This window comes from Oryctolagus cuniculus, chromosome 1 (genome assembly GCF_964237555.1).
Source record: "Oryctolagus cuniculus chromosome 1, mOryCun1.1, whole genome shotgun sequence".
In the NCBI taxonomy this organism is placed as follows: Eukaryota; Metazoa; Chordata; class Mammalia; order Lagomorpha; family Leporidae; genus Oryctolagus; species Oryctolagus cuniculus.
The window spans coordinates 142,492,140-142,513,675 of NC_091432.1; the positions used below are offsets into that span (position 1 = coordinate 142,492,140).

Below are 21,536 nucleotides of genomic sequence, written 5' to 3' on the forward strand. Positions count from 1 at the left end.
GCACAACTCCCGAGCGGCTTTAACAAGTTCCTACGCAGACTCTCGGGAAAGAAAGTATGCATTTTTCCAAATCCACCCTCCTAATCTACAAACGGCAGGGAGCAAGCAAGACCAGACTCTTCCTACAGCCTCTCACTGCTGTCACGGGGGCATCACTCACCCCTGCGCGCCACAGGACCACCCACACAACTGAAGCCCTTCTCCCATTAGCAACAAGACACACCGCTCACCTCCTGGATCAGGGACTGTCACGGACACGGCTCATGGCAGAGCTTCCGCGGGCAGCCCCTGGGAACCAGGCCCCAGTGCTCCAGAGCCCACCTCCCTCCGGAAGCCAAGAGGGGCCCCTCCCAAGGGGGTGGCCCAGGGGTTCAGGGCAGACGCTCACGCCATGAGCCAGGAGTCTCTGCACAGCCCCCAGACAGGCAATGAGCCTGGGACAGATGCAGCCAGCGATCGACAGTGGCGTGCGTTCTATTATTACCCCATTATCACTCTGGGATCTGTGCCTAAAGGAAGCCTGCTTCCTCCCTGATGCCATTTCCTTTGATCCTGGCTCGAGACTAAAAGCGGATCAATGGGGGCAATACACATGCGGTCCCTCCCTCCCTCCGTCTCTCTGAAACTCACAGAAAGATCGATTCTTCCCAAAAATGGTTAAAAAATGCTCAGGGAGCATTCTTCTTCCAGAAAAGCATTCTCTGCTATATTTGTCTATGTTACTACGGCAGGAACTGTTTACATGGAACAGAAACAGACGACGTGGGGGAGGGGGAGACCCCTCAGAGTCTCCTGCCTGCCCCAGACTGGCTGGCTGGGGTTCCACACAGGCAGGGTCCCGGCCAGGGGGAGAGCGGCCGACCTTGGAAGGGCCGTGGCCGTCACAGCACACTGGAGCGCGGTTTTCCTCCACCTCTTGGATTGAAAGGGTCATCTCAGCCACTTCCCAGGAGCCCCCTTGCCGCCAGCGGCCCCTGGGGCTGCCCTCACCGTCCACAGGTGTAGGAGGCCAACAGTTCCCACCTCCCCCTCGCGATTACACCCGGCCACTGGACGCCAGACGGAGCCTGGAAGAACCGAGGAAGGCCGAGTGACAACCTCCGCCTTGGGCCAGTTCGCACACGGTGACCACAGCCCATGGGGGCAAGGTTAAGACATTAACAGAGTTAACAGAGCTCCCTTCCTTCACAGCCCCCAAACAGCACGGCCCTCTGTGAGTCTCAGAACCCCAGCGTGGCCGGCCCCTGGCTCTTGCCCGTCCCTGGCCTGTTCTTAATGGCAAGCATTTGTTAAGTGACAGAAACGGACAAATGTGCTGACTTGGGCCCAGGCTGGAGTCTGCCCGAGCGCTGCCGTCAACCAGGATATGGGGACAGCAGTAAAACCTCGCGTCTACGGGGTAGTGACTTGTATGGAGGGACGACTGGTTTGAGTTACTCCTGAAAACCAAACTTACGGAACAAAGGCTGTTCTGTAATTTACATGGTGTGGCGAAAACCTGACACGTCTGAAAGAACTGCCGAAACCCAACAACGCGAGTTCACGTTACTCGGGACACAAAATTGGATTTGCCAGGAAATGAACATCACTAAAAGATTAGGAATGAAAAGGTTTTTTCCCCCAAAATACAGAAAAATCAGTCAATCTGCAGGTATGCATCTAGCACAGTTATTTTTGGCTGTCGAAGATTTTAGGGAGAATAACAGGTCAGACTTTGAGGGAAAAAATTACAAGCGGCAGCAAATATCCATGGAGAAAGTCCATTCGGTCTTTGGGAAAACAATTCTAACAGCTACCATTTAAAAAGGATACTGCACTTCTGTGTCGTAACACTCCCCAAGGTGGCACCGTGGGGACTTTTTAAACAGACACCGTCATCAGCAGACAGTACGACGCTCGCTATCTCCTGGCCTGAACCGTTCTCACGTTTGGAGACTGTAACTTGGAACTTTCTCGTGCTGCTGTTTCCTCAACTTTTGCATCAAAGTACTACCGGATCCACAGGCAATCTGACATGGTATGAAATTCATAAAGTAAAATCCTACTATCAACCGGATCTCCTATAACTACGTGTACGCTAACATCTTACGCTATTATACATGTTACAAAATAAAGCATCATGAACACTCAAAAAAGAGAAAGTTTCCAAGTATTTTACAAGACGCCTGGGCCCCCGAGGCTGCCGCAGGAGCGCGGGGCCCACTGGGGCAGAAAGGACTAACAGTCTTGAGCTCTGTGCTTCTGCAGATCAGTATTCAGCGTTCGTGAAAAAGGTGAACTCCTTAGAGGGTCAGTCTGCTCACGCCACCACAACAGAATGATCGGTGTGCAGCCTAACAATTTTTTTTTTTTAAGATTGGTTTATTTTACTTGAAAAGTGGAGTTAGAGAGAGAGACAGATCTTCCATCCACTGGTTCACTCCCCAGTGGCTGCAAACAACCAGGGCTGGGCCAGGCTGAAGTTCAGGGCCCAGGAGCTTCTTCCGGGTCTCCAGGTGGGTGCAGGGGCCCAAACACTTGGGCCATCTTCCACTGCTTTCCCACGCACATTAGCAGGGAGCTGGATCGGAAGTGGAGCAGCCGGGACATGAATGGGCAACCGTATAGGATGTCGGTACCTCAGGCTTAATTGGCTATGCCACAGTCCTCCCCACGCCCACCCCTACCTCCTAAGAATTTCTGAAGAAACAGGACCACCGTAAAGCATCAGAGGATCCTCTAACTTTTCTTACAGTCACAGAATGCTGCTGTTTTATTCCCTTAGAATTAACACTCTCACCTAAATTAACCCTAGTGTACTTAACAGAGGTGTACTTACCCTGAATAAGCACATGTATTTTTATGACTCTTAACTTGTCAGTAGGGGTGTTTTGTGCCTCCATATTCCAACTACACAGTAACTTACACCCCTCTCAAGTCCAGCAGATGAAAGCGCCTTTGCCCACGGGTCAACACAGGCACGCAGCGGACGACGACGCAGCTCTCACCGAGGACAGGCCGGGACTACTGCTGTGGCTTGGTAGCTTGCCGAGGAACGTTGCTACTGGGTGGAAGGCAGCGAACAGACCACGTGTGTAAGCCACTGCCTACAGACACCTAGGACACCGGGGACCTCCTCATGCAGTCTGTCCTGAGGGGCTCTCCTCTTCCTGCCTCTAGCTCAAGCTGAAATACGCGTCTTCAAGCACGCCACAAATATTTCCTAGACGGAGGGACGATCTACTTTATGAAGAAATGCATCAACAATTCAAGCACATGCCCCACCAAAGTGCTGAGTCAGCGGACTGGATGCCAGGTGCCGCACTCCAGTGAGTCCAGTGAGCCACGGGAGGCACCTAGAAACCTGCTGCTGTCTCTCTAGCCCAAGGCATCACAATGCTTTAACGTCACGCACCCCAAAGTGCACCCGTGAGTACTACACAAAGCTGAAGCGGACGCCATTCAATAGGAAACACATGACGTGGGCCCACTGCCCATGCCGTGTGAGCACTGGCCAGAGTTTCAGCTGCTCCACTTCTGATCCAGCTCCCTGCCAATGCGCCTAGGAAAGCAGAAAAGATGGTCCCAAGTGATACTGTCCCCACCTCCCATGTGGGAGACGGGGATGCCGTTCCTAGCTCCTGACTTTGGTCTAGCCCAGCCTGGGCCATCGTAGCCATTTGGGAGGTAAACCGGCAGACGGAAGATCAATCAGTGCATCTCTCTAACTCTACCTTTCAGAAAAATAAATCTTAAAAAAAAAAAAAAAAGATCTGAGCAAGCAACCCTCGAGAGTTTTAGGTTTTAAATTTCCCAAATATTTTGTAGATATATACAAAGCAGTGTCAGTCACACACTCAGATTTTTCTGTTGTCATGTACAATGTAACTATATAATATTTTGATTTTTTTCCCCAAAGGAAGAAACAGTAAAGGCAATTTCATTCAAACTCAGAATTTCTACTTATCTTTCTCTAACTTGCTATACAACTCCAGATGGTCTATATTGGATTATTACAAATTTGTGGGTTTTTTAAAAAAGATTTATTTATTCATTTGAAAGGCAGAGAGAGAGAGAGAGAGAGATCTGTCTTCCAACCGCTGGTTCACTCCCCAAATGGCTGCAAAGACCAGGACTACGCCAGGTTGAAGCAGAAGCCAGGAGTTTCTTCCAGGTCTCCCATGTGGGCTCAGGGGCTCAAGCAGGGAACTATACCAGAAGTGAAGCAGCCAGGACTTGGACCCGTGCCCATATGGGATGCCGGGGCTGCAGGCTGTGGCTTAACCCGCTGTGCCACGGTGACGGCCCCTCAAATTTGATTATTTTTAGTAAATAACTTCATCAACACCAGATTCTTCTTTGTAACATTTGGTCGGATTTTTATATAGCCCTGTGTTCCCAGGGAAAAGTAATCCCAATCTTGCAAAAAAAAAAAAAAAAATCATTGTACTTGTATATATAAATAAGCAACCCTTAAGAATATTCAGTCTGAAAACATGATTTTTCCTCTCAATTACAAGGGATTAGCCAAAGGGAAAAATCCTAAGCTTTTAGCAGAAAATACCATCTTTAGAATCTTATGCTCAAAAGATAGGAAAAACTGAGTTCAAACAAAACTGAATTTGAGTCTATTAATAGACTGTCCATTTCTAAGGCAGCTCCTTCAGGCCTGGGGCCAGCTGTAACTCCCAGCATGCAGCACGCTGCCCCAGATGGACAGTGGAAGGGAAGGAAAGGGTGCAGTGACCAGAGCAGTGCGGAGCATGGTAGTCACAGCACGTGCAAGCCGGCAGTCAGCAGGCAACTGGGGGATTCACACGACTCTGTGAGGGGCCGGCTTCTGCAGAGAGCTGAGACCAAAAGTTATTCTGAACTCTGAACTAGGACACACGCAAAAAATAGAATTTCAAAATAAAAACTCCCATTTATCAACTCACCAACATTCTGGGCAGTAACGGATCTGCCTGGTGGCTCCTACTTTTAAGGCAAGATGACCAAAATGCATCTTTAATGGCAATGGACTGTAACCAGTGAGATGATGGGTTTCCGCAATGTTTTTAAAACAAATAGGGGCCGCTATTTGTGCAGTACCGGCATCCCATATGGGCGTTGGTTAAAGTCCTGGCTGCTCCACTTCCGATCCAGCTCTCTGCTATGGCCTGGGAAAGCAGCAGAAGATGGCCCAAGTCCTTGGGCCCCTGCACCCGCGTGAGAGACCTGGAAGAAATTCCTGGCTTCAGCTCCGGCTGCTGTGGCCATCTGGGAAGTGAACTAGTAGCTGGAAGACCTCTTTCTCTCTCTGCCTGCCTTTGCCTCTCTATAACTCTTCCTTTCAAATAAATTAAAAAATAATAATAAATAAATGTACAAGAGGAGTGCCAACAGCCTATTCTGAAGTAGGTGCAAAAACTCAATATTATCTCCTAGAGACATCTGCCTCTTTGCTTTCCACAGACTGTCAAAATGAAGAGCTTGAAAAGAAAGGCCACAGAAAACATGTCAGAGTTAGGGCGGTAACAGGTGTTCCAAGGTGAGAAAGAGGGGCGTGACACGTGTGGGGAGGACCCACGTCAGCCACTCTGATCCTGTGGGCAGACAGACAGACACACGGAGACGAGGCGGGCGGCCTAACTCACAAGGCGGCCTCACTCCTGGGCGTGTACTCTGAGGTCTAAAACACTAACATTCCATGGCTGCCAGTCCCTCTCCTTGTTTCTTAAGCACACAGTCCAGACGATATAAATATCTTTTTGGCCGGGCTTTACTGTCTAACGATTCTTTCTGCGTTTTCTGTCAAGCTGACCCCAGGCCCACTTGTCTACAACGTGCCAGGTGACTTCTGTCACAAAGCTGACGATGAGACACCTGCTCAGCTGTGCGGATACCACAGAGGGACCGGGGGCAGGTGTGCAGGGAGGCTGAGGAGGGTGCCAGGCCAAACCACCAGCCTGGCTGCCGGGAAGACAAAGGCAGCCAGCTGTTTTCCTCGGGCAGAACTGTGCTGGGAGGTCCCAACTGCACGGTCCGCTCTCCACCGTCTCGGATCCACTCCACAGTGATTTAATGTCTGTGAGGCAGAAGAGCCACACGGTGCTTCATTTCTGTCCACTTCTGGATTCTGGTCCAGACAATTAGCACCCTAGATCAACTTTCGTCAAGTTTTACGAGGGGCAGCGCACGGCATTCCCTTCTTAAGGGTCACTCTGACGCTTTGGGAATTTCACATAATTGGGGTGTGTGTGGGAAACAGATTTCATTTCAGAAGGAATGGTAGAGAACAACTTCAGAGTTTCAGTTTTCCTTTCTCTCTCTCTCCATTTTTTTTAACTGCTTTTCTTTCTTCTGCTTCAATACCAGATCATCTGGAGGGCCAGTGTTCTGTAGGAAAGAGAAGTGGCTGCCCTGCCGATGTGTGCCATTGACAAGGTGAAACAAACTAGCCAGGGATACAACAAAGGAAAAGAAGCCGCGTGCAGGGCCTGCTTCGGCCAAGGTTCTTTGCTGTACAATTAATTCATAAATTCACTGTACTTCCCGTGACCAACTCCCAGCTAAACAAGTAGACTAAAACAGCGCCCCGAACATGCTCTTTTTAGGGCACGGTGTCCACTCGGCTGTGGTGGGAGAGCAGACGTCACAGTCTGGGGGCTACTGCGAGCTCCAGCCTGGACCCGGGGCTGGGGGGGGGGGGGCAGCCTGACACTGACAGGTCATCAGCGAACCTGACCTGTGGCTGTGTCTGGATTCAAGGACTTGTAAGGCATTCGGCAGAAGCCAGTCTTCAAAACTGCAAAGTGGACACTCCCGGCGGAGCCGGCTAAGGACGGGGTGGAAACTCCCAGCAGCTCTGGGGCCTGCTGGCTCGGCCGCAACCTGAAATCCCAGGCATACCCCCGGCGTCCCTAACAGATCTCTAAGGAAATTTCACACAAGTCATGTTTCAGCACATCTATTCTTTACCTTGAATCTGTATCACGTGGTCATGGGGGGGAAAAAAAGCAGTATTGTTTTACCGGACTAGTTAATAGCTTTTAATACTCCGGAACAAAATTCAGGAATGACAGAAAATGCGAAAGCATTCTTGAAGTTTTCTGATTGTTTAAATGTTAATAGGAAACTACACTTTCTCTTAGTATTCCAATTTATTTATACAAGTTAACTTAGAATTTACTTTAAAAAAAAAAAAAGAGGCAGAAAGTGTAAGATTTTAGAAATTTTTCTTCTATAACCAAAACTTGGAAAACCTTAAAGTACGCTTTTCCTGCCCTGCCGGCTGACTGCAGTCTCACGGCTCCCAGCGGCATCCCAGCGCCCGCACACCCCAGTCCCTCTCCCCACGCAGTGCGTTCCAAGGCGGAGCCGCAATCGGAAAAACCACTACCCCGCGAGTTAACTCCGAAGCTCTGTGTCTGCTGCCCTCGCCAGAGAACCCCACCAGGAGCAGCGCTACCCTCGGGACGGACACCAGCCCAGCCCGAGGACGCCCGTGGCCGGCGGCGGGCCGAGACCCCCGCGCGCCCTGGACACAAGGACGGGCGCAGCCGGGCAGCCGGCCTCCGAAAACGAAAGCGGACCTGTTGCACGCTTTCTGAAGATAACTCGGGCCCGAAACCGTCACGAGCGTCACCAGCGTCCTGCCGGATCTGGGCTTTAATGGGGGAAGGGGTAGTTTTCCAGGGCGCGCCAGGACGCAGGTGTCTGCCTGCTCTTTCTCCAAGCACCGACCGTCGCAACGACTTCCGTGCCCTTGGAGGCACCGCGGGGGAGACGTCTGCGCCCGGCAGCACCCCGCGCGGCGTGCGCAGCCACGCCAGGTCCCCTTCCCGCTAACGCCGCCGCCCGCCACGGGCGTGCGAGCCAGATACCCAGAAGAGGTCACCTTTGTTCCCGTGCTCGAGCTCCGGCGGCGGCGCAGGCCCGGGGTGGGGAGGCGGCACGCGAGGACGTGAGCACGCCGCCTCGCAGGTCTTCACGCACGCTGGCCGGCCGGTCCGGGGGACGGCGGCGCGGGGCCCGCAGCACCAACCGCGGGGCCCGCTCCTTGCACCTGGCCCGGCCCGCCGCCCACTAATACCCTCGCCGCTGCACCGCGCACCGCCCTCTCCGCTCCAGCCAATCCCCACCAAGGCCGCCGCGCCCGGCCACGCCCCGCGGGCGGCCACACCCCAGGCGGAGGGCCCCGCCCCGGACGGTCGGCTCCCCACCCCGCAATTACTCTAATTAGAAGTTCTCGTCTCAGCGCTCAAACAATGTACAAACCGGTCCCAGCACAGCCTGCAATTCAGATGGCTTTGAGAACAAAGGCAAGTCATAGCTGTAGCAATTTCTCCTCTAATTTACAGAATGCGAGGACTTTCACTGCACGTGGTATTTAAAAAAAAAAAAAAGTTTAAGCCTCGAGCGTGTGCGCACCATTTCACCAGGATATTTGCGTTTTCTGTAGGAAAACAGCACGCCGCGCTGCCTACAACAAAGAAAAAAAAAAAGAAACTTCTAAGTTCGAAGTCTCCTGCAGCGCACATGCACCTGGTTCCCCTTGTGCAAATCTGCAAGAGGTTCAGAGAGGTGGGAGACCGAGTCTCTTACAGCTCACAGAGCACGTGAATTAAGTGCAAGCCGGCGGGGGCACGTGAGGTCCCTAGTTTCCCATCCTGCAGTCCGCCTTGCCCCCGCCAAGGAAACCTAAAACCCCAACCACTACCAGGTGAGTGACTGCTTCCAGAATCCGGTGGAAAGTTATCCTGGCAGGCAGGCACACGGGAGAGGCACTGGCATTTCTCGGAAGGTGCACCTCCCAACAGAATCACATCTGGAGGAGTTATCAGGCCTGTTCCCTGGAACATTCCAAAGCGCCCCCCAGCCCAGGGTGTGAAACGCTTTGTCCTGGTTTCCAGCGCACAGTGCAATTCTGAGGCTGAGCCGGACTCTCGCCGCGAGACATGTGCTTAGAAAGCTAGGGAAAAGCCTTCTCCTCCTTCGACTGCCTGCACTGGTTTCAGCTTTCATCAGCATTCATTCTGAAGAATTATCAAACAACTTACAGGTTTACAAGAGAGGGTTAAAAAAAAAAAACTCACAGGCAACAAACTTTTAAATGAGAAAAACAAAAACCATTTATTAAAATTGGCCAAAAACTCGATTATGTAAGTCTTCCCTCTCCGTGTATTTTTTTTTTTTGCTACAGATTTTAGTTTTTTAAACATTTCAGTTCCATTCCAGGCATTTACCAGCGTATGCTCTAAACATCTATTTTTAAGTGTAGGAAATTTTTAGTATTTCGCATCTTTTCTTCCAAAACACCATTTTTTGTTGTTGTTGAAGCTGTTTGCCTCTACATGTTAAACAGGACAGAGGAACACAATATAAAGTTTAATTGTAACAACAGTTCTAAACGTCAATTTTTTTTACCAAGAAAATCAACTAATTTCAAGTTAAAGAAGAAAGCAATAAACAGTGAAAACAACTGCACAGGCTTTCAAATCGAGTATGTGTACCCAAACGTCAAAGTTTAACGCCCTAAAAAACAAGATGACATTGTTAGCGTGCTTTATGACCAAGAAAGCCGGGTGCCGGGGGCGCAGAGCCCTCCAAGGGGATCCCAAGCACTACCTGTGCATGAGGTGCACGTGCTGAGCGACTACAGACGCAGGGCGAGCGCGCACTTACAGGGAGCTCCAGGGCGCTCCCTCCACGCTTCCCACCGCTGTTAAGACGGAAGCCTTTCTCGGACGCCGGCCTCGAAACCGCTTTGTGCGGGCTCTCCAGTGCCCTGCAACATTAAGATCGTTCGATACTCAGCCTCTCAGGAAAGGAGCCTTTCTCCACTGGGATACCTCATGATGTCCACCTTTAGAAAACAAACAGGAACGAGAGGCACGCAGAGGCGGGAAGGGCTTTGACAAACTCCATGAAGATACTCCTCCAAAAGCAAGCGCCCACGGCCAGGCGCGCGTGCTGTCTTACCGCTCGGCACACACGGACCGCAGCCTTTGTTTCTGCTCCCCGAGCTGTCCGTCAAGTCTGCTATTTTCCCGAGGCGGTGGGGAACCGGCCTCGGGATAAACCGCCGTCTCCACCGCACCTCCTGCTCGCCTAGACCCAGCTCCTCGGCGCCTCCCAGACTACGCGTTCCAGCTACTTTTGCAATTACCACACCCACCCACCTCCCCTTTCTCGGAGTCAGGCCGGCGGCCCTGGCTCACGAAATACTCTATTTTCTTTTCTTTCCTTTACGTTCCCCTATCTGGGAAACGTCTGCCTCCTCTCCGACCACCTGTCCGCCAGGCGCGGCCACTCCCGGCGGCACCGTCCACTCCGCGGGCGCCGCCGGGCGATGAGGCCCCGTGTCTCCCCGGGCTGCTGCCTCGCTCTCAACCGGCCAGGGAGCCCGTCTCTAAAAGCGCGGAGGGACCCGAACTAGAAGCCTGGGACGGGGTGGGGTGGGGGGGTGTACGAGGGCTGTGAACCAGGAAAACATTCAAGTACCTGGCTCTGCGAAGAGGGTGCCGCGGCGCAACCCTGGCCGCTCAACGCTCCTGCAGGCCCGAGGCCCAAACCCCGCGTGAGGGGGTGCGGGGAAGTGTCGGGGGGAGTCCCAGAGCGCCCTTAAACCCGGCTCCAACGGCAAGGGCAGCGCGGCCCTGGAGCCCCCGTCACCAAGCGGGCGCTCCGCTGCGGGCGCAGACTGCGTCCCGGGCACCGCCCCCGGCCCGCCGACAGCCGCGAACCCACGAGTCGGAACTTGCAGTCCTTTCGGAACCCCGCCTGCAGGCCCCGGGCTACTCCAGCCGACCCGACCCACTTGTCGAGGGCGCCCCCTCCCCAAACTGCTCAAAGGCCCACAGTGTCCAAAATGCGGGACTCAGGAGGTGAGACTCGCGACCCCACCGAATATAACCCGGTTGCCAAATCCACCTCCTGCGACCCGCAGAGCCTCGCCTTCCATGAGGCGAGTGCGCACCGAAACCGCCTCCGCCTGGGACGCCCCCTCCCCTAAGTCTTTTTTCAGTCTCACCCTTCCAGATAAGGACCACCGTAGCACCCGGGGTTGCCGTCAGCTATGTTCCCACGGAAGCCCGTCCCGCCACAAGGCGGAAAGGTGCGGTGCTCCATTTTGGGGTGTCTTTTTTCTGAACTCCCCACCTCCGCCCTCACCCGCATGCGCCACAGCCAGTTCTGAGTTAATGGAACCTATCTCCTAGCGGGATCAAAGTTGCAATTTTGTGCCCATTAGCAGTGAGTCTTAGCAACTCAATGATGAGAATCTGTTAAAATAGGATCAACTTTAAAAGGGGAATTCAAAGATAAAATGCTTTTTTTTTTTAAAGCCTCACACCATTAACTTCACAGGCAGAGAAAAGCCATTACAGGTAAATGTCATATCTATTTCAGGGACATTGAATTGGGAGGCTGCTGACAGCTTTATGCAAATACAGGGGTGCTCTCCCTGGGAACTTCTCCCAGCTGCCACCTTGCAGACAGGGCGCACATCACCCACAGGCTTGGGAGAGGCGCACACACGTGACAACTATGGGATGTGTGTACTGAGAAGGGTGTTTCTGTGTGAACACCGAATTCTCGTTTTTATTAGAGGCTCTCCTGTAAATTGAGGTGCTAACAACAAATTATAGTGCAAACATTCACAAGACAAATGACTATTAGCTCAATTATTCACAAGTCAATAAAGCTATGGTAACTGGATCATTTCTCTGAACAGAAATGCCAGTTTCTCCAAAACTAAAATTATAAATTATCTGTATCCACTTAAAATTTCCCTTTATATCCAGCAGTTGGTATCTTAGTACAGTAAAACAGAAACCCCATTTAAACTCAATGACAGTTTCTCCTATTACACCATGTATGTGTGTTCCATATATTATTTTCCTGATAGTGGTTTTAAGAAGCTACAAAGCTGGGGCCAGATTCGTGGTATAGTGGGTTAAGCCACAGCCTATGATGCAGGCTTCCCGTATGGGCGCCACTTCCTGTCCCAGCTGCTCCACTTCTGATCTAGCTCCCTGCTAATGCACCTGGGAAAGCAGCAGAAGATGGCCCAGCTCTTTGGGCCCTTGCCACCAATGTGGGAAACCTGGAAGAAATTCCTGACTTCAACCTGGCCCAGCCCCAGCCGTGGTGGACATTTGAGGAGCAAACCAGTGGATGGAAGATTTCCCTGTCTCTAACTCTTGCCTTTCAAAGAAAACAAATCTTTCCTAAACCTGAGAATATGTTGGGTTACCTAGCAAATGGGAATTGGTTGGAGTTGGAAATAAAGTTGCTGATCAGATGACCTTTACAGATTAGTGCCTGGTGGGTCTAACGTCATTACAAATATCCTTTTAAAAAAAGCATTTTTTAAGATTTATATTATTTATTTGAAAGGCAGAGTTAGAGAAACATCTTCCATCTGCTCGTTCACTCCCCCAGTGGCTGCCATAGCAGGAGCCAGGCTGATTCATAGCCAGGACCCAGGAGCTTCTTCCGGGTCTCCCATGTGGGGACAGGGAGCAAGATTGGAAGAGGAGGCCGGGACTCGAAATGGGCGCCCCCATGGGATACCGGTATCTCAGGCGGTGGCTTTATCTGCTACGCCACAATGCCAGCCTCACAAGTGTCCTTGTAAATACGGGAAAAAAATGAAGGAGGAGAACCAGAGACGGCGCCTTGAGAAGACGCGAGCCCAGAACATGCCGGCTTTGGAGAGCAAGGAGGGGGCCGTGAGCCGAGGCACTCGGGTGGCCTCTGGAAGCTGAGATGGCCGGGACCTGGACTCTGCCCTGCAGCTCTGGCACGAGCCCAGTGAGACCCACTTTGGAATTCTGACCTCCAGACACCACAGGAGTACAGATCTGTTTTAGGCCACTAAACGTGTAGTCACATTTATTATGGCAGTGATAAGGAAATGAAAAACCCGAGTCCCACGTTCTTCCTAGGGTGAACCTCCTCGCTAAGGTCCCTTGAAAGCTCTCAGCTACAAGGGCATTCAACAGCTCTCTTCTTCTAAAAGGGAAAGGGTTTCTTCCAGGTCCTTCTCCCAGTCCCCAACGATGTAGTTTTATGGGTGATTTGCAGCCCAGCCCCAGTGGCTGAAAAGCGTGTTGGGGTCAGTGGCCTGGGAGGGCTGAGGCCTGGATGGGAGGTCTCCAAGCCGCCTGGGCCTGGTGGTTCGGTGCCTGGCTGTTTCCAGAGCGCCACCGAGCCAGGGCACGGCTTGTCAGTGCAACAAAGGACACACATGAAACAAAGCGCCATGGGCAACTGCATCTTGATCAAATCTAAAAGCGATTCGAGTTAATAAGTAACATAACCCTACCACCTTTTCATGGGTTTAATTATTATAGCCAGTAAGGAACATTCAGGCCATCCCTGTTTAGTGATGTTTTATTTACCCCTAAAGGCTAAAGTCTTCATTAAATGCAGAAGATTTGTGTTCAATTCAACACATATGGTGAGATCACAGCCTGGTTTATTGTACTTTTTTTTTATAGTCTTTCTCCCTCCTCTTCCAGTATATACACACAAACGAAGACTCTTCAAAAAGTCCACGGAAAATGCATGTTAGGAAAAACTGTGCGTCTAAAAAATTTTTTGCCCTAAAATAAACATCTTTTTAATTCCACTTTCTCAGATTTTTTTTTAGGTACCCTCATATATACACGCCAAAGGACTCTGAATACACAGTATAGAACCGCGGTCTGGCAATACCAGAATTTTCCATTACTACATAATAGATTCAAAAGACAATCTGATTTCTGAATAGTTGCCCTTGTTCTCAATTTCTCGAGCACAAACCAAGCTTCTCATGAGGCCATTTTACTACAGTGCTGAAGCACAAGGGTCTTCTTCCCGCCCCCCCCCCCAACCCGCTCCCCGCAGTGTTTCATTCCAAGTTCCTAAATGGCACAAGGCTTTCTGTCTTAACAAACCTGATGACGTGTCTACATAGTACAAGGCACTGGGGGGGGGGGGTCCTATTATATACGCAATTCGTGTGGCTGCAAGATCAGCACCTATTACTTTTTATTTTTTTTAATGTGTTTATTTGAAAGAGAGAGAGAGAATCTTCCACCCACCGCTTCAGTCCCCTGCCACAGCCAAGGCTGGCCCAGGCCGAGGAGCCAGGAACTCCATCTGTGTCTCCACGAGGACCATCAACTGCTGCCCGGCTTCCAAGCACATCGGCAGGAGGCTGGATCTGAACTGGAGGTGAGACTGCATCTCAGGCACTCCTGATATGGGATGCAGGGGCCAAAGGATGCAGCTCCACCCGCTGTGCCACAACGCCTACCCTGATTACTTGCTTTTTCTCATGCCTGATTACAATGTTCCCAAGAGAAAACAGTTCACCAGCCGTACATTTCTAGGTAAACTTCGCTGAGGAACCATCGGCAGTACCATTCTTTACCGTGTCTTTTATCGGAAGTGATGTTGGCAGCTCATCCGTCACACGTTCCAATTTTAGTATGCGTGCTGCCGGAGCGAGCACTCGTCCTGCACTCAGATCAGTGTTTCTACCTTTGCTATCATTTGTGGAGCAGAACAGGCGTGGTGGGAACTGGATAATCCCAAACTCAGGCCCTGCACCTGTATCAGAGGGAGGATGAACCGGAGGCACCTCTGCTGTAGGTGGCCCTGGCTCCAGGAGGAAACCAGGAAGGTCTTGCCCATCACTGGCAGGCATCCCTGGAGTTCACACACAGCCAGATACATATGGGAGGACTGGGCCGGCATCTGCCCTTGTGGTGAAGACGCCAACCAGGACACCCACATCCAATATGGGACTGCCTGCACTCAAGTCCCAGCTCTGGTTCCTAACTCTAGCTTCCTGCCAATATACACTATAGGAGGAGGCAGAGGATGGTTCAAGTAGTTAGGTGCTGGCCACCCAGTGGGAGACCTGGACTGAATTCCTGGCTCTCGGCTTCAGCCCCAGCTGGCAGCTGCTGTGGACGTTTAGGAGGTGAACCAGTGCATAGCATCTTTCTGCCTCTCTCAATTAAAAAGACAGACAGACGTGGAGGAAGGGAGGGGAGGGAGATAGGGCCACCGCTCTCCTCTTTAACAGCAGATTCTCAGGAAGAGCTGGAAACCAGACTGGCTCAAGCAGGGGAAGCAGCACATGAGAAAATGAACTTGGCCCAAGACTCGGCAACGTTCCTCACGAACAGGTGGTTATCATGTGGCTTTGCTGTGGTCCTGCGGCTGAGAGCTAACTTGGCTTTGTGTCTGATCATCTGCCGTGGTGGCAGGACTGCACGCCGTGATATACAGCCCTTCTTCCTCTCAAGTGCTCAGAAAGTCATTCCTAGAAGCAATATAATTCTAAGAGCGGGGATTCAAACACAGAATAAAGAGGCTGGGCATTCAACTTTACAAAGGAAGGGAAAGCAATGGCTGTTTGATCCTGTACGTGTAACTGTTCCCATCAATGTAGGTACACACCTTAGGGCAGCAGGGCTGCCTGGTGCTGTGGTGGCCTCAGTCCCCTGGCCAAGTGCCTCTCTGCCTCTCCACTCCCAGGTCCTCCAGGGCTAAGGAGAAACCATCCTGCTGTCTCGTGCTGATGAGCCCTGGGCCTTCCCTTTGGTTACACTCAAATGCCGCAATGCAAATTCCCCAGAATTCAACTCAAACAGCATAGTTAACTTGCTCTAGCTCTTTGGGAAGGGGAAATACAACACACAGTAACTAAAAATCCAACAACCTGAGAGCTGTTCTTATAAGCTCAGGAGAACAAAAAATATGTCAGCAATCTGACTTGGTCTGCCATCATGCATCTTAAACTAGCATCAAAAATGAATGACTTGAAAACAGAAATAAACACAGTGTCTGTAGTGGCGATAAACAAATGAGCAAACTTGTACGTTAGTTCTGCTCATGCACTTTGCCTGAAAGCATTTGAGGGAAACACTAAAAGCAGGTCCCTCTTTCAGGCCGGGGACCCACCTCAGCATCCCCAGAGGAGGCCTGAAACCACACAGTACCAAGCCTTACCCACACTACGTGTTTTCCTATACAGACATACCTATGAGGAAGCACTTCACAACCGCTCCTTGGCATATCTAAATCACCAGCATCATTACTTTCGCAATTTAGGAATATTGCTTATTTATTTTTTTCTTTAAAGACTTCACTTGAAAGGCAGAGGGATGGAGACAAGCGCTTTCATCTACTAGTTCATTGCCCAAATGGCCCCAACAGTCAACATTAGGCCAGGCTGAAGCCAGCAGCCAGGGACTCTCCATCCAGGACACAAGTACTTGGGCCATCTTCTACTGCTTTTCTAGATCCATTAGCAGGGAACTAAATCAGAAGCAGAGCAACACTCTGATATGGGATACCAGCGCTGCAAGCGACTGTGCCACAGCGCTGACCCCTGGGGCCATTATTAAGTAAAACAAGGGTTACTTGAACCCAAGCACTGTTGTACTGCTAACCCAGACAGTGACCAAGTGACTAAGGGATGGGTAGTGTATACAGCATGGATACGCTGGATCCGGAGCTGGGCTACACAAGATTTCATCATTCTACTCAGAATAACATGCAATTTAAAACTTAGAAGTTGTTTACCTCGGCTGGCGCCGCGGCTCAATAAGCTAATCCTCCACCTGCGGCGCTGGCACACCGGGTTCTAGTCCCAGTCAGAGTGCCAGATTCTGTCCCGGTTGCTCCTCTTCCTGTCCAGCTCTCTGCTGTGGCCTAGGAATGCAGTGGAGGATGGCCCAAGTGCTTGGGTCCTGCATCCACATGGGAGACCAGGAGAAGCACCTGCGCGCAGGCCACAGCGGCCATTGGGAGGTGACCCAACGGCAAAGGAAGACCTTTCTCTCTGTCTCTCTCTCACTGTCCACTCCGCCTGTCGAAAAAATATATATTTAAAAAAAAAAAGAAGTTGTTTATCTCTGCAACTTTCCATTTACTATTTTCAGAGTGCAGCTGATGGTCCTGTTAATTGAAACCTTGGAAAAGTGAAGCCGTGGACAAGGGGACTATCATACTTAAGCAAACTGCTTTGTCTAACTGTAGCAGGGAACTTACTTGAAACAGATCCAGTTTTTAGTGAAGACACAGAGAATTAGCATTGAAGACAGCCAGGTAAGAACATACGAGTTCATTAACTGGGTCTATTAGCAATATATTTATTACTGATTTATTCTTTGGAAAAATATCATTTTTAAATCTGCTACAGCAATTTAAGCTACTCCATCTCTGTCAGAGGAACATGACACATTTGTGAACACGTCCTTGAACACAGGAATACATGTAAAGACAGCAGGCATCAAGCTTCCTCACTGCAGGAGTCTACAAACCAACCAGCGGGGGGCCACTGGTCCTGTGGCACCCAAGTCAGAGCCCTGGTGCCGGCTGATCCTCAGAGCCTTGGACGCCGCTGTTCCAGACCCAGACTTTTCTTACGGCTCTTATGTTTCCTTCCCCACACCACTACTTTCACTTGGCGCTTTCTCCATTGATCCATGCTGCTCAAGACCCCAACGGCATCATGAAAAGGCCTGGCTGACCCCATGCTAACCCTGCCTGCCATTAGGTTATTAAATATTTAAAGGAATTGAACCTACCCACATGTGTTGCATTTGACTGCTGGCCATTCAGCAGGGCCACAATCACTCTTCTTTCAAACCCAGAGCTCAGAAGCTCTCCACGTGCGTCTGGCCTCACAAGATCCTTTTAGGCTGCCACGTTTACCAGCGATCCTGTAACACTCTCTTCACCTATAAACCCACCTCCGTTACCTTCGAGTCCCAACCTCGAGTAGAGATGAAGCCGCGCTCTGGGACTGCTCCTGTCGCTCCACCTCCACTCCCTGGTTGCAGTGGAGACACGGAGGTGCACCCTCTGGGTGGGACCTGCCCCCCCAGGAAGTAACGCGAAGTTGGTGAGAAGCAATGAGTCGCGGGAGCTTCTACATGGAAAGGGGTGCACGGAAGACGGACACAGCTGACACGCAGGGCGTCACGCGGCAGCCCGTCCTGCGCTGACACCACTGCTGGCAGGAACAGCACCACGCACAACTTCTAAGAATCTCTGTGCAGGACTGATTCGGAGAACGGGAAAGGCGGTCTCCCGTAAGTGAAGCCGGGTCCCTGGAGGAGACCTGCCTCTCGCAGGGCCCTGGGGACGGAGCACACACAAGCTCTGCTGGCGCCGTGGCGACCAAGTCACTCCGCAACAGTGGCTATTTACAGTGGCTTTGTCTTCACTGCCTCCATCTGACCACCAGAGCCCTTCCAGGACCTGGTAGCGGCCTGGGGCTGTTTGCTGTAGTTACTGAGGGTGGTGGCAAACGGCTTATGTCACTAGGCTTTTTATCATTTTACCAAGTGTGTGTGTGTGTGTGTGTGTGTGTTTATTTTCAGATTTAAAATGTGTGCAAGTTGCCTAGAAACCGAAGCACAGAATTCACCGCCCCGGGCACGCGCAACCGCAGGTGCTGAGGAACGACGTGTTCTTCCCGGCTGCGGTCTGGGCCGTGTTCAAACCCATCCACCCCTCGTTCAAGACTCATGTGTCCACTTTTCCAGGGAGTTGGCTTCAGTTCCACCACCACACTTGGTGTAACTGGAAAGAAACTAGGGGTCTTTTCCATCCCGCCCAAACGCACCTCATTTTGGGGGAGCCGCGCACGGCCCTGTGCAGCCTTTGATGTTGGGAGACGGGGGACAAATGGCAGTGAATGTGCCTGCAGGGGGTATGGATGGACCGCTGGCTGCGTGGGAGATTTTTTTTTTTTTTTTTTTTTTTTACAATCAAGCCATTTCCCAAAGTGAGTAGCTTTCATCTGAGGACCTGCATGTCTTGAAGGGACTTCAAAGATGGTGGGGAAATTGAGTTAAAAGGTTTAAGTTTATTTCGGTGCAAAAACTGAAATCCACACAGAGGCCATTCAGAATATGCATTTCCCATCAACTCTTTGAAGATGCCCTATATGCATGGATTTCCAAAATTTATTTTTCCACCAAAATGAGCTTACCTTTTAATCCCATGTCCCACGAACCTCTGATGTGCACTGGTAATTCTGTCGTGTCTGAGGTGCCAACATCCCCCACCACACTGGCGGCGACATTTTGCTAACAGGGGTGTGGGTCATTGTAAACTCAGGAAGGAAGCTGGATGAGCCCCTGTGGAATGCAGAGCTTGCTCGGACAGGCAGTGGGCTGCACGGCTCAGTGACGTGCCTTCCCACACGGCGAGGCCTGCAGCACATCGCGCCGCCCCTCCCCAGGAGCAGCCGGAGGCCTAAGAACTCCCTTAGAGCAGCAAGCTGGACCCTTTCCTGCTCCTGAGTCTCCCAGCAGCTCCCTGGAAGAAACTGCACCCAGTTGTATTTCATTCACTCTATAAAATTAAATTCTTTTCCAAAATAGAACAAGAATGTGGCAGGTGGGGCGGGGGCGGGGGTGGGGGGGTGGGCACTGAGTTAAACTTCCTGGACACACCTGACTCCACTGAGCTTGGGTGCCTGAGACACTGTGCTTCCACACACAATCCTAAGCGGAAGGCCCTGCATGCGTGCTCTAACTGACCTGGCAATGTTTTCCACAACTTTTTGGTGCCCAGAACAAAAAATGTCGTTTGTGGTTATTTGCACGGCCTATCATTTTCTTTGAAACTCTAATCCAGCCTTCTGGTTTAAATACACAAAGGATGACTGACTTCAGAACAGAATTCTTGAGATAAAATGGTTCAGGGTTGAGCGAGGAGAAACCACTCCTCCCTCCCTTTAAAAAGCCCAGTGAAGGTTAAAAGGTGGATCAAAAAAAAGTATCCTTCCTGAGATTTCATAAACTAGATATTTAAAATCAAATGAGGTCATTTTAGAAAAATACTTACAAAAGCGTCTGCGTGTCCTGCACCATTTCCAGGTCTACTCTTAGGCCGAAGGCACCTTCGCATCGGCCGGTGAAGGTCAGACTGAACACAGCTTGTTCGCTCTGAATGACACTTTTAAAGAGAAGCCTCGACTCTGCAAGTGGCACGTCCCACGTGCACAACCAGCCGGCTCGGCTGGCAGTGACGACCACACCCCCTGTAGGTGACCTGCGGGGCGCTGACTGCGATGCGAGCTTGTGGTCAGGCCTGAGACCAGGGAGACCCAACGGCTCTCAAACAGCAAGACTTCAAGTGCTGCCGCGGGGGGCAGGCTCCCCCCATCCCTCAGCTGTGCCGTGCCGGGAGACATTTGCAACAAACCATGGTCTTCTCTCCACACTGAAACACACACCACCAAAAAACAAAAGCCAGCCATTCGGACCCTGGCTCAAAGGAACGGGGTGCCACACTCCCATTCCTTAACAGCGAGTAGCTACTCTACTGTACTTCATGGCAAATATTTATTTAAGATCGTTACAAAGCAAGGAAACTCTTTTTGAAAAGATTAAACACCAAGGACCGCCCCTCCCCCACACACCCACTATGATTCATATCATTTAAGGGTGGCTACTCTCAGGAAATTATTTAAAATTTAAACTTTTTTTCCACAGAGATTTAAAGCAAGTAGGAGCTAGCAGTCAAATTCCACCTTCACAGATGACAACTTTAAAAAACAAAATCAAAAGACAGTATTTCCACACTTTCAAATAACCAAAAAAAAAAAAAAAAAAAAAAAAAGTCCTTCCGGTGAAACTTTCAGAAGCGAGCAAGTTCCATGGGAAAATTCCAAGAGTTGCACACTTGGGCTTGGCTTAGAGAAAACAGGATCACACCGTGTCTCGTGTACATCCTCAAGGAGGAACCCGAGATGTGGCAGAAACGCCTACAGCCGTCATAAACCACCAGGCAGCGAGAATCCGGGAGGTGGACAGCAAAGCTTACTTCGACCACCACATAGGAGCTTCTGCCTGGGGCCAGGCCCACTTCCTGGGGCGGGATCTGAAAGCACTTGGTAGGTGAGGCTCAGAGGAATGAATGACACAGAGGAACGAATGACGAGACAAGTACCAACGTCTTCAAAATAGCTATCTGAATCTGGTGTCCAGAGACTTATTTTGTTGTGGAGCGGCGGGTTAAAAAGTGGCCTGCGATGCTGGCATCCCGTATCGGAGCACCAGTTTGAGTCCTGGCTGCTCCACTTCCAGTCAAGCTTCCCTGCTAATAAGTACCTGGGAAGACAGTGAAAGATGGCTCAAGTGCCTGGGCCCCTGCCATGCACGTGGGAGATTCAGACGGCCCAGCCCCAGCTAGTGTGAGTGTGTGTGTGTGTGTGTGTGTGTGTGTGACTCTGTCTTTCAAATAAATAAATCTTAAAACAACAGCAAAATGGCAAATCAGGGGCTAGCACAGCAGGTTAAGCTGCTGAATGCAACAACAGCGCCCCAAACAGGTCCCAGAGGCTCCACTTCCCATCCAGCTCCCTGCTAATGCAGCCTGGGAAAAGTAGAAGACGGCCCAAGTACTTAGACCCCTGCCAGCTGTGTGGGAGACCCAGATGGAGTTCCAGGCTCCTGGCTTCAGTCTGGCCAGTCATTGTGGCCATTTGGAGAGTGGACGGAAGATCTCTCTCTCTCTCTCTCTCTCTCTCTGTCTCCCTCTCTCTCTCTGCA

General features: G+C 51.0%; 1 protein-coding gene across 26 annotated transcripts in view; it reads right to left on the reverse strand.

Moving 5' to 3' along the window:
- AOPEP (aminopeptidase O (putative)) overlaps window positions 1-21,536 on the reverse strand; it is a 404,877-nt gene that overhangs the window by 47,908 nt on the left and 335,433 nt on the right. For 13 of the 26 annotated variants that reach the window (XR_011379138.1, XR_011379136.1, XR_011379135.1 and 10 more), the window contains one exon: window positions 5,071-5,196. The exons of the other annotated variants lie outside the window; for them this stretch is intronic. Coding sequence is in view for 8 of the 13 variants with exons in the window: in XM_070049758.1 (XP_069905859.1) it covers window positions 5,071-5,196 (126 nt within the window). In the remaining 5 variants the exon portion in view is untranslated. The remainder of the gene's footprint in view (window positions 1-5,070; window positions 5,197-21,536) is intronic. 26 annotated transcript variants of the gene reach the window in all.